This window comes from Haliotis asinina, chromosome 9, assembly GCF_037392515.1.
Source record: "Haliotis asinina isolate JCU_RB_2024 chromosome 9, JCU_Hal_asi_v2, whole genome shotgun sequence".
NCBI classification, from domain to species: Eukaryota; Metazoa; Mollusca; class Gastropoda; order Lepetellida; family Haliotidae; genus Haliotis; species Haliotis asinina.
This window is the reverse complement of record NC_090288.1, coordinates 23,716,835-23,732,158: the sequence shown is the minus strand read 5'-3', so window position 1 is coordinate 23,732,158 and position 15,324 is coordinate 23,716,835. Positions and strand designations below refer to the sequence as shown.

Sequence of the window (15,324 nt, the reverse complement as noted above, 5' to 3'; positions counted from 1 at the left end):
GGTAGATATGTGGGGCAGACCCCAAAGTGGTGCCTTTTGCTATTTACAGGTTCTTGTGATTTATTATTTTCTCAATTTCCATGGAAACATGTTGGACATAGTCTCAAAAGTGAGAGGTGTGTTTCGTTTCCGGATCAATATGTTTCGTTTCAATATTTTCCTGCAACACTTGATAGATATATCAGTCTGAACCTGAGGTGGTGCCTCATACTATTTTACAGGTTTTTGTGATTTCACAGTTTTCATGGAAACATTTCGGACTTAATCTCAAAATGGAGGTGTTTCATTTGTTTGCGGAGCAGAACTCAAGAACTGTTCAATATTTTTCTGCAAAACTTGGAAGATATATCAGTTAGAACCATAAGTGGTGCCTTTTGCTATGTACAAGTTTTTGTGATTTATCATTTTCCAAGTTTCAACAGAAACGATTCTGACTTAATCAATGGAGGGATAGGCTTTATTTCCGGAGCAGGGATGGGCTTTGTTTCTGGAGCAGAACTCGAAAACTTTCAGCAAAACTTGGCAGATATGTGTGGCAGACCCCAAAGTGGTGCCTTTTGCTATTTACAAAGTTTTGGCATTTCTATTTTTACCAGTTTCCATCTAAACATTGCGGACTTAGTCTCAAAAGGGAGGGATTGGCTTCATTTCCAGAGCACAGCTTGAAAACCATTTGATATCTTTCAGCAGATCTTGGCAGATATAGGAGACAGATCTTGAAGTGGTGCTTTTAGCTGTTTACAGATATATGGCATTAATATGTTTCATGATTTCCATGGAAACAATTCAAATTTAGTCTAAAAAGTCATCAAGTAACCTTCTGATGATTTGTCCTTTCACATATGTTGGGGCCTGGGGGATATGTCATCTTCTGATGACTCTTGTTTCACAAGGTTGGGTTGAGTAGCATTAGGAAACAAACTGGGATTTAACGTTTTGGGTAACGTTTGTGTAGGAATAGGGTTGGTCTGGGAGTGGTTTAATAGTAGAAGTTAACAAGACCTATAATTGCAATGCAATAGCGTCATTTGTTTGTTAAGTTGCTGTTTGTGTTTTCCTTATTCTGTTTTGTAATCAATTAATGACAGTTGTTTGCTTGTTTTCTGATATTTTCCCTACTTGCGTGATTAACGAACTGGTCACCAAGTTTGAAAGTAGTGAACGCATCAGCCTGAAATACATTTTTAAAAACAGACAAAGCAAAGTCCAGTGAAGGTTGATTAACATCTTGTTCCGAGATTATTATTTGTTAAACTCAGCTCTCACAGGGCAGAGGTAAGGCACATCAAAACCATGCCTATTACGTTATGATTATTTTCTGATTTGTAAGAAGTGATTATATTTAGTAAAGATTGGTTTCTAATTTTTTGCCACTTTCTTCTATAAAGATGGTGATTGGTCATAAACCATACACTTGATCTAAGGCAGCAATGGATTCTGTCCTCGTACTCAAACACTTACAGATTTAGGTAAAAGGTTAGGGCAAAAACAAGCTAGTCTGAATGTGTAATGCAAAAATGGATTTCTTTAGTTTCTGTGTATAATGTTCCATTACACAACATAAGAGAGCAAGCAACCTGTGTATATTACATCTTATTTACCCATCAGATGTGTGATTGATGTTTACATCTTATGGTTACATGATTTGGACAGATGAAAAACTAATGCAATGTCTCTTCACAGGAAAGGTGCCAGGAGCAGAATGGATTTAAAGATGTATGCCTTTAAATCACTACATGCAGTTTAGAGGCAAGAAAAGACAATTTGGCCAACATGCTGGTTTGATGTTTGTAGCAATTGTTCTCTTCCCTCAAGTGCATTGGTCAGGAAGAAGTAGCCTAGCTAGGCTAGAATCTCCAACTCACCTGTTTGATATAAAAACAAGGGCAGGGAAGAAGTAGCCTAGCTATAAAACAAACCTACTCTCTGGGATACTATAATCAGACAAGAACTGCAGGGGATATTTACAAATAAACGGCATGTGATGGGCATCCTTGTGTTATGGTTTAAGAGAATCTGCAAATGTGGGCTGTCCCCTTTCTGTCAAGGTCAAGGGAGGAGAGACAGACCAACTTGCACCAATGATTCATAATTAGATTATTAATGTGGAAGTTTAGGGTTGGATATAGTTCAATATGGGCTATTACTGTGTTCCTGGCTATGCTGATATGCATAGCCACAACACACCCGGCAGGTTAGTATGGTGTGCTTTGCATGTGCAGCCCATGCACTGTCTGTCTCTAGCCCTATAAAAGGAGTAGCTACATATCACTCCTTGTCTTTACTCCACTGGTCAACCAGAGGATAAGTAGATAAGTTTTTATTAGTTTACCACAGGAAGTTAATATAATAATAATATATAAAGCTTATGTCTGATATATTGTCAGTTAACCTGACTGCGTGTAATGTAAGCGTGTTTCTTTGTTTTCTTCAAGCTTACTTAGGTAATCACAACGCCATGCTTGCTATCTTATTGTTACTTCAACTTGCTGGTGATGTTGAAACAAATCCAGGGCCAAATCACGAAGAAAAAAGTATTAGTTGTGACTCCAGTATTTCCATTTTTCATTTAAATAGTAGAAGTGTCAGAGGTAAGCAGCAGTTTTTAAAAGAGTATTTGTCAGACTTTGACATTATATGCTTTACTGAAACACATTTGGATCACAAAGTTAATGATGTTAATCTTGAGTGGAGCAATTATCATTTGCCAATTCGTAAAGACAGAAATTGTTTTGGAGGTGGGGTAATGGTTTATGTGACCAAGAAATTAACTTTCAAAAGAATTATTCATCTGGAAAATATATACGATGAATCGATTTGGTTAAAGATATTTCTTCCGCAAAAAACACTTATACTGTGTACAGTTTATAGACCAGAACACAACCCTGTTCAATTTTGGAATCGACTAGATGTAAGTATTGAGAGAGCATTAGACATATCCCTCAAAATTATAATAGTTGGTGACTTGAATGAAAACTTATCAGGAAAGAGTTGTCATTTGCAGAATATATTTGAACGGAAACAATTAAGAAATGTAATTAAAGATCCTACTAGAGTAACCGCAACAACTAGCACTCTGTTGGACCCAGTTATAGTAAGTGATGATGTAATTGTCAGTGATTGTGGTGTGATTGACTTTGGTAGAAACATATCTGACCACAAGGGAACCTATATATCAATCAGTGAAAGGTTAAATACAAAACAGTCTTACAAAAGAGAGGTATGGTGTTACAATCAGGCAGATTTCGCCAAGTTGAACAGTCTTATCGATGGTTTAGATTGGGATGAATTATTTACCTGTTGTCATAATGTAAATGACATGTGTACTGTTTTCTATGAACGATTAGATGAGATTATTAGAAAGTGCATTCCCATAAAAGTAGTTACCATAAGACCAAACGACAAACCATGGTTTAATTCAGAACTTAGATGTAGACGCAGGGATAGATTAAGAAAGCAAGCAAAAAGAACAGGAAAGGAAAAGGATATCCTAGCATACAAGAAACGGAGAAACCGAGTAAACAATATGAAGTATCATGCCAAGGAAACTTTTTATGGTAATTTGGATGAACTACTCACTGAGTTATACATCATTAACAAATCATCGTATTGGAAAATTCTACGTCATGTAGTTAGAAATTCTGAAACGTCACATATATCACCTCTCAAAAACAAGGACGATGATGAAAGCCCATCCTTATTCACTGATTTTGAAAAAGCTACCAGGCTAAATGAATATTTTAAGTCTGTATCCACGTTAGAAGATGACAATAAAAATTTACCATACTTTGAGAAACGCACCGATGAGGAGTTATGTGTTATCGTTATAACTCATAAGGATGTTTCTGATATTATTAAATGTCTACCTGAGAAAAAGGCGTGTGGACCAGATAGAATAAGCCACAAGTTACTTAAGAAAACAGTTAATACAATCAGTAAAGTTTTATGTCTCTTGTTCAATTACTCATTGCAAACGTCTACTTATCCCACTTATTGGAAAGCAGCACATGTTATGCCACTATTTAAAAAAGGTGATCGTTCCATTGTTTCAAATTATAGACCGATATCTCTCATAAGTTGTTTGGGGAAAGTATTTGAAAGGGTAGTCTATAAACATCTGTATAATTATTTTCATTGTAATAGTTTGCTGTATAAGTATCAAGCCGGTTTTCAAAAAGGCCACTCAACTGTACACCAATTACTTGAATTTTATAATCAAATCTGTGTATCCTTGGATAACAAGAAAACATTTTGTATGGTGTTTTGTGATGTCTCCAAAGCCTTCGATCGTGTCTGGCACAAGGGGCTTTTGTGTAAATTGGACAATTATGGTTTAAAAGGAAGCATACTCCAGTGGTTATCAAGTTATGTAACCAATCGTAGTCAATCTGTCTTTGTGAATGGTACACTTTCCAAGCCGGTATATTTGACAGCTGGCGTTCCCCAAGGATCAGTATTGGGTCCATTTCTTTTTATTGTTTACATAAATGACATAGCTGATGAATTAAACTGTTTGACAAGACTCTTTGCTGATGATACATCACTTGGGTTTTCATCAACCGATCATAGATTGCTTCAGTCTACTTTAAATTCCAACCTACAGAAACTGAGCACTTGGGGAAAACATTGGCTTGTTAAATATAACCCAAATAAAACAGAGGCTATCATTTTTACTCTCAAGAAACCAAGTGACAATATAACTTTATACTTTGACGATTGTGAAATTAGTAATGTAAATGAACATAAACGCTTAGGTGTAATGTTCTCGGCAGATGGGAAATGGAATAAACATATTGATAAAATAGTAAAATCAAGTTCAAAGATGATAAATTCCATGCGTAAATTGAAATTTCTGCTCAGTAGGCAAATTTTGAATAAGATTTATACTATGTTTATCAGACCACACTTTGAATATGCCTGCGAGGTCTGGGATGGGTGTAACCATGTACAGTCACTGAGGCTAGAACAACTACAACTAGAAGCAGCCCGTATTGTTACTGGATTACCAAAATATACACCGCATAAATATCTCTATTTTGAAACTGGGTGGGAAAAATTATCGATACGTAGAGAAAGAAGAAAGTTAACATTATATTACAAAATGAGATGTGGTAATGCACCTTCATATCTGACAGAATTGCTTCCTCAAACTGTTAGCGACTCTACAACGTATGATCTCAGAACTGAAGATTTTGTAAAACCATCATATAGGCTTAAACACTCATGTCAGTCTTTTATCCCATCAACTGCAATGTTATGGAATAATATTCCATTAGAAAAAGGAATGTTACCATCAACAGAGAACTTTAAGTCATATTTGAAAAAACCTTTTGACATGGCACCATCATATTTTTTTACAGGTATCCGCAAAGAAAATATTATTCATACTCGTTTAAGATATCATGTAAGTGACTTGAATTATGATCTATTTCATGTTGGCATTAAGATGGACTCAAAATGTATGTGTGGCTATTTCTGTGAAAATGTTTATCACTTCCTGCTTGAGTGTTTCCTACATAATGAACATAGAACGAAGATGTTAAACCTTGTAAAATTACATGTACATGATGATGATTTAAATGTAGATTTATTACTAAATGACAGCAGGGACTTATCATATGATCAAAATCACGCAATATTTAAAGCAGTTCAGCAGTATATATCAAATAGCAAGCATTTTTCTTGAATGCTGTAAATATTTTCATATAAGTAAATAACTATCTTTGTACATAGACCTCTACTACTTCTGTACCATATTTCCTTCCATTTTCCTTCCTTGGTTGTTGTATATCATATCTATCATGTTGTAAATACTCGGGAGAGGGTTACCTAAGTTGGATAACTTGTTCCTAATCCCTTTCTTCACTGAATAAAATATGTTTAAAACAAAACAAGTTAATATATTTATTTGTTTTAGGCACAGGCTTTGAAATCAGAGCCATGTCTTGGTAGGATTTGGGGTAAGCTTAGGTTGTTAGGTATACGTTAGGTTAGGTTAGGTATAGATTAGGTTAGGTTGGTGGGTAAGGATAGGTTCAGTATTTTTGTTATAAGTAAATTATTGAGTTTCCTTTGTCTGTTTGTTCTGTTTTACCAGCAATGAGGCCTGATTCATAGAGCCTACTTGAAGTTGGCAAAGTTATCATCACCGCATAAAAAAATACACAACGCAAGGTCCAAAACCAGGGAATAGCCAACTTCAGCTGTCACTGGGCAGAAAAGCCTATTACATTAGCTTGAAACATTAATCGCTCTGGATCAGTGCCCCTTATGATGTTCAGTGCATATTTTGAAAGTGTGAAATCAATAGTGAAAACATTATAACCAAGTCACTGGTTTAACTCATTAAAGCCGAAAGACGCATATATGGGTGCAAGTTAACACCCTCCTCACAGCAAATGATGTGTTTATGGGGCAGGTGATTGGCAGTTTCTCACAGCGAGAGCCATTTGCATCTGTCAGCAGAAAGCACCTCTTTTTCAGCGAGAGACACATATGTCTCATATTTCTGTACTTCTTACAAAAAAATTAAAATAATGTTTGTACAACCAGTACTTTATCTACCAACACTTACTGGTACATGTAATATGTAGTCTTGTTTCTACAATGTTACAGGATTGATGTGAGCTCCTATTACCCAAATCTTCTTGTTGCTGGGAGTTCAGGATACAGTCTCAGTTTGACAGCTGAAGATGATGCCCTGTCGTACACTTCCACAGAATTTGAAGCAGAGAGCATTGTGATGAGCAAAGCAGCAGACTATTCTCCCTTTGACAGAGATGTGCTTCTAAATCTTAATATGAATGGTAAGAGAATGATAGAGATCACTCAGGAGCCTATTCTGATAAGTGTATCATTACAGAATTCTCAGTATTGGTTTAAGTCAGAGAAATTTATTTGTTCAGCATTTATCCAATGTTGTGACACATTAAAGGTCACATGCAATGTAAGACTCAACTTTGCAGATTCTAATAACTTTCGGTATGCACTTAAGAAAACAAATTATCAAAAATGCCAATTCAGCCTCTAATGTTCAAGGGGCGGTGGGGTAGCCTAGTGGTTAAAGCATTCGCTCGGAGACCTGGGTTCGATTCCCCACATGGGTTCAGTGTGTGAAGCCCATTTTCTGGTGTCCCGCGCCGTGATATTGTTGGAATATTGCTAAAAGTGGCGTAAAACTAAACTCACTCACTCTAAAGTTCAATAAAAACGCAATGAAAAAAGCCTGTCAAATTATAGTTCAAACAATTCACTAATTTTCCTCCAGCACTAGGGGTGGGGGTGGGGAGGGGGGTAAGTGATTTCAACAGCTATGCTGCTCTGCGCTGCTCATAACGCATGCACAGTAAATGGTTTCGCGGAGCTTGAAACAGCATGCCTGCCCATAGTATGAGGTCCAGAGCAGTAGTCTAATCTTTGTTCTGTGCTCAAACAAATCAATAATCTACTTGTTGCATAAAAAAAAAAAAAGTTGATTGTGATAAGCAGACTGTCACAGAGAAACTTCAATGTCTGGTTTATTGACACTTATGTCTGCTTGCCTGTCTGCAAATGACAGTATGCAATTAGCACCTTTCGGGCTTATGAACCTTAAACAAATAGCCAACTAAGCATATCAGCAAATGAACCAGTGGCCAATGGAAAAGCTTTGTTACACTTGAGTGTACACCCTACCGGCTCTGACTGGGTTCAGTATTACGGCTGCTTCATTTAGATGGAGGTAAACCCATATACAAGATATCACACTTTTGATTTCCGATTATACGCTTATAATTTTGTTTAATTGTGTTCTTAATCAGCAGTGCATTTTATATGTCATGAATAAGTGATAACTCTGTTTAATTATGTTTGGTTGCATGTGACCCTTTAACATTTCTGTCATGAAGCCGTTTTCCAAGATATGTAAGTTACATTGTAATGTCTAATTTTGTTTTTTCTGCTCAGGGTGTTGCATCAGAATTAGAAACTTGGAACAGATGTGATTTTTCACTTAGCATATAATATTTCTCTTTGAAGAAAATTCTTGATAACGTTTACTTTGAATTAACATTTTCAATTATGTGAATAGAAACTATATTAAGTGTTATACTTCTGGGCCTGGTTGTTCAAAGTACCATTATTTTAACATACCGTTAAACACTAACGACCCGTTAAATAGCTAACGAAAAGTTAGTTAACAGTAAGTTAAGATTTGGTGGCTGGAAGGTCTTTTTAACAGGCCATTAACTAACGGTGTGATTTGAGGTTAACAGCCTGTTAAGGACCTTACCATTACCCACAATTCCTTGAACACTGTCCCAGGATTCCCTGTCAAAATGGCATCGCTATCAGAAGCACCTGAAATCATCAGCTCAGCACCATCTGACTGTAAGAAAAGGAAAAGAAGAAAAAATTTCAGCATTGAAGAAGAAAATATTATTCAATCAATGTATCAGGAACATGCTGAAATTTTAAGTAAAAAATTCAGTAATGAAGACACAAATAAAGCCAAGGCTGCCATCTGGCAGAGAATAACTGATGCAGTCAACAACCAAGGCGTCTGCTGTCGTGATGTAGAGCAGGTGAAAGAGAAATGGGGAAATATGGCACAAAAAGCTAAAAAGACCTTTACAGAGTATCAAATGCAGCAAAGGAAGACAGGGGGTGGACCCCCGCCTCCAGAGATGAGCCAGACTACCAAAACGATAATCGAGGCAATGAAGGACACAGCCTCATTCAGTGGCGTTCCTGGACTGATGGACACTGAAATAAGCTCCTGTGGTAAGAAACAAGAGGCTTAAACATAATTAGATGCTGGCGTGATGGTAAATTCTCGCAGATGACAATGTTTTTAACTGTAAAGTTTTTCATTTTCCTAGCATGGAATGTGCAAAATCGATGTTGATTGTTTAGCGCATTCAAGTTTAATCGAAGTTGATAACAGTTTCACCGCGTTTCTACGTTGTGTACCAAAACATCCATACAAACCTCAAATAACTCCAAAGAAATCACCTTACCAATTCATGTTATTTTGTGGGAAAGTATTAGCTTATTCCAAATTCTTAATGTTGCGGCCATGACAATGTTTTGAGAGGAAGAGGAAGTGACACTCAGTGCCACCGTTGAACCTCAATTATCCATTCAGACTATAGCTAGCCTGTTTCAGCACTAAATGCATATAATTTTTAGCCTACCACATGTTCATTACAAAAAATGAAATGACTTAATACTTCATAACCCGCAGGGTTATGAAAAAAGTTAAGACATGTTGAGATATCCTGATGTACGGTATTGTCAATGAAGCAAGTCAGAAACGTAATTTTCATCATTAATGTCCGTAACTTTTTTCTAAATTCACTAACCTTGAATGATAAATCATGTATCATATATTGTACACGAAATCATCACGTCTTTTCTTCAGATGCAGCGTTGATTCCATAGTCTTTTTAAAACGGTAAAGCTGTCGCCACACTTGGGCATTTGTACAGGTTGTCAACAGAGTTTTCTGGAAGGGCCTTACTTTTCGCTCTGTAGCGAGCGTGTGATCCTATTTTTAGATAGCCTGTCACCAGCAGTCATCTCATTTTACCAAAAAATATGATTGCTATTTTTTTTCTTTAACATGGCACTGCTTGCGCACCGCAGTCGCAGAGATATATTTGAAAAGAAAAGAAAATAGAAATAAATAGGGGTTTTTGTTTTGGTATGTGATCAAATTTGTAGGTTTCTTTATTCCATGTAGACTTTAGATACTTTATAATTTCAGGTACATGATAACAGTTGTGCACGTGATTGTGAATGACCACCTATGAAGACAATTTTAATGTTCTTATAGCTTCTTGAAAAGTTAAAAAATATGTCATGACTTATTGAGTTGAAAGTGATGTTTCTACACAAAACAAACATGTATTCAACTTAATTTAATAAATTATTTAATTAAATATATGAAAGTTATGAAGGAACAAACATTACATTAGCATTACATACACACACATAAATAAAAGAAAAATCTGTAACAGATATATTATGTATCCTGGATGACTTAATTCCATTTGAAAGTAAATGTCTTAATACAGTAAAAAGTAGTTTTTAATTGTTGATTTTAAATACAGAAAATAATGAATGAAAACAACAGATGTTATCGTAGTTTAAGAATTCTTTATAAGAAAATTATTACAAAAAAAAAGATAGGTATTCAATTTTCAGTAGGAAGCAGTTGACATAAAATGTAGTTCCCTAGCCCTATAAAATACATGTAACTACACTACATGTTCACATATTTTCCAAGCCTATCCCATAAGGTCATAAATGAGTTACATGCAACATAATATTGAGAAATATATTAGTATATTTACATGTGGTACACTGTAATGCTTGTCAATTACAGAAACAGTCAATATGGCAATGGATTTGGTATTATTTCCTACGAATAGCCTGCAAAGCATTCCAACTGATCCTGAATGCTGCGCTAAAGCACCAGAATCATCAGTGGATATGTCAATCGAATCTTCCAAAGTTCCATCATCATGCCATGAAGACGAGGTACGGACTGAGAAGAATTCAAGGAAAACCAGGAAGATGAAACACTGTCATGATGATGAACTCCATATGCAGTACCTGGTCTTAGCAGGAGAGAGGAAAAATCAGAGTCTGGAAAAAGAAAACTTGATGCTAGAAAAGCAGAGGTTGAAGCTACAGATGGAACTGCTACAAAGACTCGTGACTCAAAATGATTTGGACATAAACCTAAATTCTACACACCTTCTGATGTCTATGCTCCATTAAGCATGTCATGTTTAATTATGACATTGTCAATATAATACTTTTTTCATAATGATTAATTGATGAATTAATTCACTGGTAAGTCTAATTAAATTCTCTCCTCACTTATACCAAATTTTAATAATCCTCAATATCATTTAATGAAATATCTATTTGTTGTAATTTAACTGTTTCTCATTTATGAATACACTTAGCTGGTGTGCCAAATGTTATAATTCATGCTTGTCTGATTATTGTTTTTAATCAAAGGGAGACAATCCAATTAAATTACACCTTTGAGCTAAGGTCACACTGACTATATTATGTGTCACTGTGATTTTGGTTCTGTAAATATTACAAACAATAACATTTTTGTTCCATACATATGTAACATCTGTGCTTGTTTCTAACCACATTCTTGACATAGTCCCATAAATTAATACACAAGTAATCTTGAATATAGTTAAACATGTTTGTTTTTTATGTATACAGATCGTAATAGAAAACAAACAACCTTTACTTACCTAGTTAGCAAAGAAAGTATTTGCTATATGATCCCTGATGGCCTTGCCATCATTCCTTCCTCTGTAGAGGTCTATGGGTGTCTGTTCCTGTCTTACGTGAGCTTCATCGATATGAAGAACCTCATTATGAAGGATGGCTATGTTGTGCAATATTGCACATGTCAGTATGATTTTGCAGACCTTTCCAGGGTTCATATGGATCTAAAGAAAAAATCAAAGGCACATTACATTATTAGCTAAATTAAACGTCACATACCTAATCAGATATTTAGTAAATCTTATCACATAAACATATATGTGATTTGTCATATATGTCTTAATAAAACAATAGACTTCCTTTTGTACTATTCTTAATTTAAGTCTATTGTAAGGAAACGCATATATATGTTAATACCTCAGAATGAAGAACATGAAACCTTCTCTTTCATCGGCCAAAGGTCCTCTCTGTGGTTACTCTGGTCCTACACAATCTGTCATTATATTTCTCTTGTGGGTATAGTTAAAGACGAGTTTAACGATAGAATAGTTCAGTGCGAAAGTGTGCTTTATTACACTATACATGGTGGTAGAACGAACTGTATTTCTTTTCTCAGATGCCATATTTAATCATTTCTAAGCATAATTTCAATTAATCTATGGCAGAAAACAAACGACGGTGTCTGCGACCTAAGTTAAGAATCCTCACACAGGGCTGACTGACGCGCTGTTCTCTTGACTTGTCAGCCCCCTATGTTAAGTCAGACATTACTAGAAAAACAAATGATGGTTTATGTTCAAGTTAAATATCTTCTCTAGATCATTTTAATTACATCTGTGATTTTCTTAAACCATACAAGGCAGTATGACAGTCTCATTTCTACTACCAATGAAAGTTTAGATCAGTACATTCAGCTGAAGCTGACTAGTCGTGCTATGTTCCACAATTGCATTGTGGGAATGTAAACATTGCAAACATGACCCTGTCTCTGTATTGTTTTGAGTCGAACTATGAGACATTATATCCTTCGGGAAAACATAAACATAATGTTTCCACCAGTGATGTTAGCTGTTTGATGCAACTGCAAACCAAGAAACGGGATGCAACGAAGCAGTTTACTGTGGGAAGCTCTACGAGGCGATGGCAACTGACATCCATCGTGACATCGGTTACATTGTGACGTAATGCAAGAAAAGTTTGATTACGAGCTTGCAGACTGGAATGGCGCACCGACGTCAATGCATTGTGACGTAATGCAAAAAGTGCACATTATCATCTGATAAAGTACTGTTGGCGCCTTTGAACTTTCGCCGAAGCATCTTAGAATAACTGATAAAATATAGGAATTACTTTTATGTCCTTATTTATACAGGCTTTTGTAATGTTATAATTATTATGTTCATAGAACCAAAGACTCTACTGAAACTCCAGGAACATCACCAAGAGCTGAGACAGCATTTAGAACTTGAGAAGAATCAGCGGGTTATGCTTGAACATAAAGTCAAACTGCACAGTACTGAGAGAAATGAATTGTTGAGGTGAGTTTCAAATGAGATAAACATCTCTTGACTTGAGTTCACTTTTCTGCTGATGTTGTGTTTTGGTAAAGGGTCATGCGTCAACCTCCTGGATGCCAAGTTTTTTTTTCAGACGCACATTTTCGTACGGTTTGAAAAGTGAATGTTGTGTGAGAATTGCACTTGCTCACGTGGTCGTGGATCTGCGTATGGCTGTAAAATAACACAGAAATGTAGAATAATTAATTTCCTCTCTGTTGGTATAAATATAACTGCAACTACCTCAAGGATTTCAGAAATAGACACTGCTAATGTTGTCCAAAACATTTGTGTGCGTTAAAAAGCAGTGAATTTCTCCATTTTTATCTCGCACCAATAGAAACATTCTGCTACGATTTTGATGCTCCCGCCATGTAATGTCGGGGGATATATAGTCAACGCCTCGTCCGTCCGTAATAATTTTGTTTCCGGTGCATAACTCTAAAACCATTCAATATTTTTAGACCAAAATTGATAGATATAATAATCTGACCTATAGTTGAGCCTTTTGCTATTTACAGATTTTTGGCATTTTTATTGTTTTGTTTTTCTATGGAACAGTTTGGTGTTAGTCTTATGGTGGGGTGGGCTTCGTTTCCAGAGCAGAACTTTGTAGATATCAATCACAACCTAAAGTGGTGCCTTTTGCTATGTACAGGTTTTTGTGATTTCATATTTTCTCGGTTTCCATGGAAACATTTGGACTTAGTCTCAAAATAGAGGAATGGGTTTCATTTCTGGAGCACAACTCAAAAACCATTTGATATCTTTCAACAGTTCTTGGCAGATATGTGCCTTTTGCTGTTTACAGATATATGGCATTTATATTTTTCATGACTTCCATGGAAGCGATTTAAACTTAATGGAAGAAAACGTCAAGTAACTGTCAGATGATTTGTCCTTTCAAATATGTAGGGGTCGGGGAATATGTCATCTCCTAGGAGATAAACATCATTTGTTGGCCAGTTTCCGGGTGTTATTGAGTATTTGAAGCACAGGAATGCATGTGGAACCGACTGTCTTTCACCAGAACTTGGCAGATATTTGAGGCAGACTAAAAAGTCATTCCTTTTGCTATTTACAGAGTTTTTGCATTTTTTCTTTTCCTTGTTTCCATGGAAACAATTCAGACTCAAAATGGACGGATGGGTTTCATTTCTGGAGCACAACTCAAAAAGCATGTCGTATCTTTCAACAGATCTTGGCAGATATGTGAGACAGATCTTGAAGTGGTGCCTTTTGCTGTTTACAGATATATAGCATTTATATTTTTCATGAATTCTATGGAAACAATTCGAACTTAGTCTAAAAACACAATAAGTAACTGTCAGATGATTTGTTTATTTGTTTGACCTGGTCTTGTCCCCTTATTACTTATACTACTGTAACAGTCATAGCCCACAGTATCATATGTAGCCATTGCAAACTGACATGACTTGCACTACTGCAATGCTATGCATATTCTACTCTTGCATATAAGTTCTCGATTAAAACATGCTCAGATAAAAAATTGTAAATATTCATTCATATTCGGTTCTGGTGATCATGAATAACGAATTGTATTTATGAAGGGCTTTGATTTGATTCACCGAATATGTGAGAGTACCCAAACAGTTTAGTGAAAACACCATTGTTGATACAAGTTGCAAGAATGTTGGGCCTGTTTATATCTTTTCTACAGTTGTTACATATTTTGCAGGAAAGTTGAACTTTTGACTCAGCAGAAATCACTTCTGGAGCAGGCAAAACTGGATAATGAGGCAAGCATCAGAAGTCTACAGTAAGTAAATATTTTTATATATTAAATGGAACATGATTTATACATAAACATGTCCCTTCTTAACACATGTATTGTCCACAACAGGAGTTGTCTACTGTGTGCCATGGGTATTGGTCTTCTGGCTGAATGCCTCACACAGACACTGTATGAAAATGTTTTGTTTGTTCGAATAACGCTACCCCCACTTTGTCTTTTTTGTTTCCAACGTAAAGTACTATGATAGAGTTATCTCCCTTTATGAGCAGGTTATAAAAATGTAGAGAGGTCTTGGCCTTTTTTATCGAAAAGGTAACCAATGGTTCAGTTCTCAACTCTAACAATACGCAAGCAATGAGAAAACTCTGCATTTCACCGAAGGACTGCATAACCACACTACAGTTGTTAAACTATGAATCCAACTTATCTTGTTTTGAGATTGTTCTTAAAGTAGCCAGAGGTTTGCCTGCTGACAAGGTGGGCAAATGGAATGAACATGTCCAAGTACTTGCCGTATCTCACGATCCTACTTTGATTGACTTGCTTGATTGAATGCGAGACAGTTGAAGCAGTATCCAATCCATTCACCATTTCTCAAAGAAAGCAAAGCAGACAGCAGCAGTCATGGCATGAAGATAAATTAGGCACAATTTACAACATGAATAGACATTCTCAAAGCAAGAAAACTCCAAACTATGGAATGCCTCACATCACAAAAGCAACAGTTCAACAGAAAACTAATGTCAAGTCTCCTTCGTGTTCAGACAACAG

The 15,324-nt window shown here is 36.0% G+C and overlaps 2 protein-coding genes across 2 annotated transcripts in view; both read left to right on the top strand.

The window, feature by feature from the left end:
• The window catches only part of LOC137296913 (ankyrin repeat domain-containing protein 26-like), a 523,769-nt gene that overhangs the window by 136,190 nt on the left and 372,255 nt on the right, over nucleotides 1-15,324 (top strand). Inside the window, exons 16-18 of the mRNA XM_067828810.1 lie at nucleotides 6,616-6,806; nucleotides 12,647-12,779; nucleotides 14,497-14,577. Of these exons, the coding sequence (XP_067684911.1) occupies nucleotides 6,616-6,806; nucleotides 12,647-12,779; nucleotides 14,497-14,577 (405 nt within the window). The remainder of the gene's footprint in view (nucleotides 1-6,615; nucleotides 6,807-12,646; nucleotides 12,780-14,496; nucleotides 14,578-15,324) is intronic.
• Nucleotides 8,316-10,764, top strand: LOC137296423 (myb/SANT-like DNA-binding domain-containing protein 3). The gene is made up of 2 exons (XM_067828218.1): nucleotides 8,316-8,760; nucleotides 10,367-10,764. The coding sequence occupies exons 1-2, from the start codon at nucleotides 8,316-8,318 to the stop codon at nucleotides 10,762-10,764; spliced, it is 843 nt and encodes a 280-aa protein (XP_067684319.1).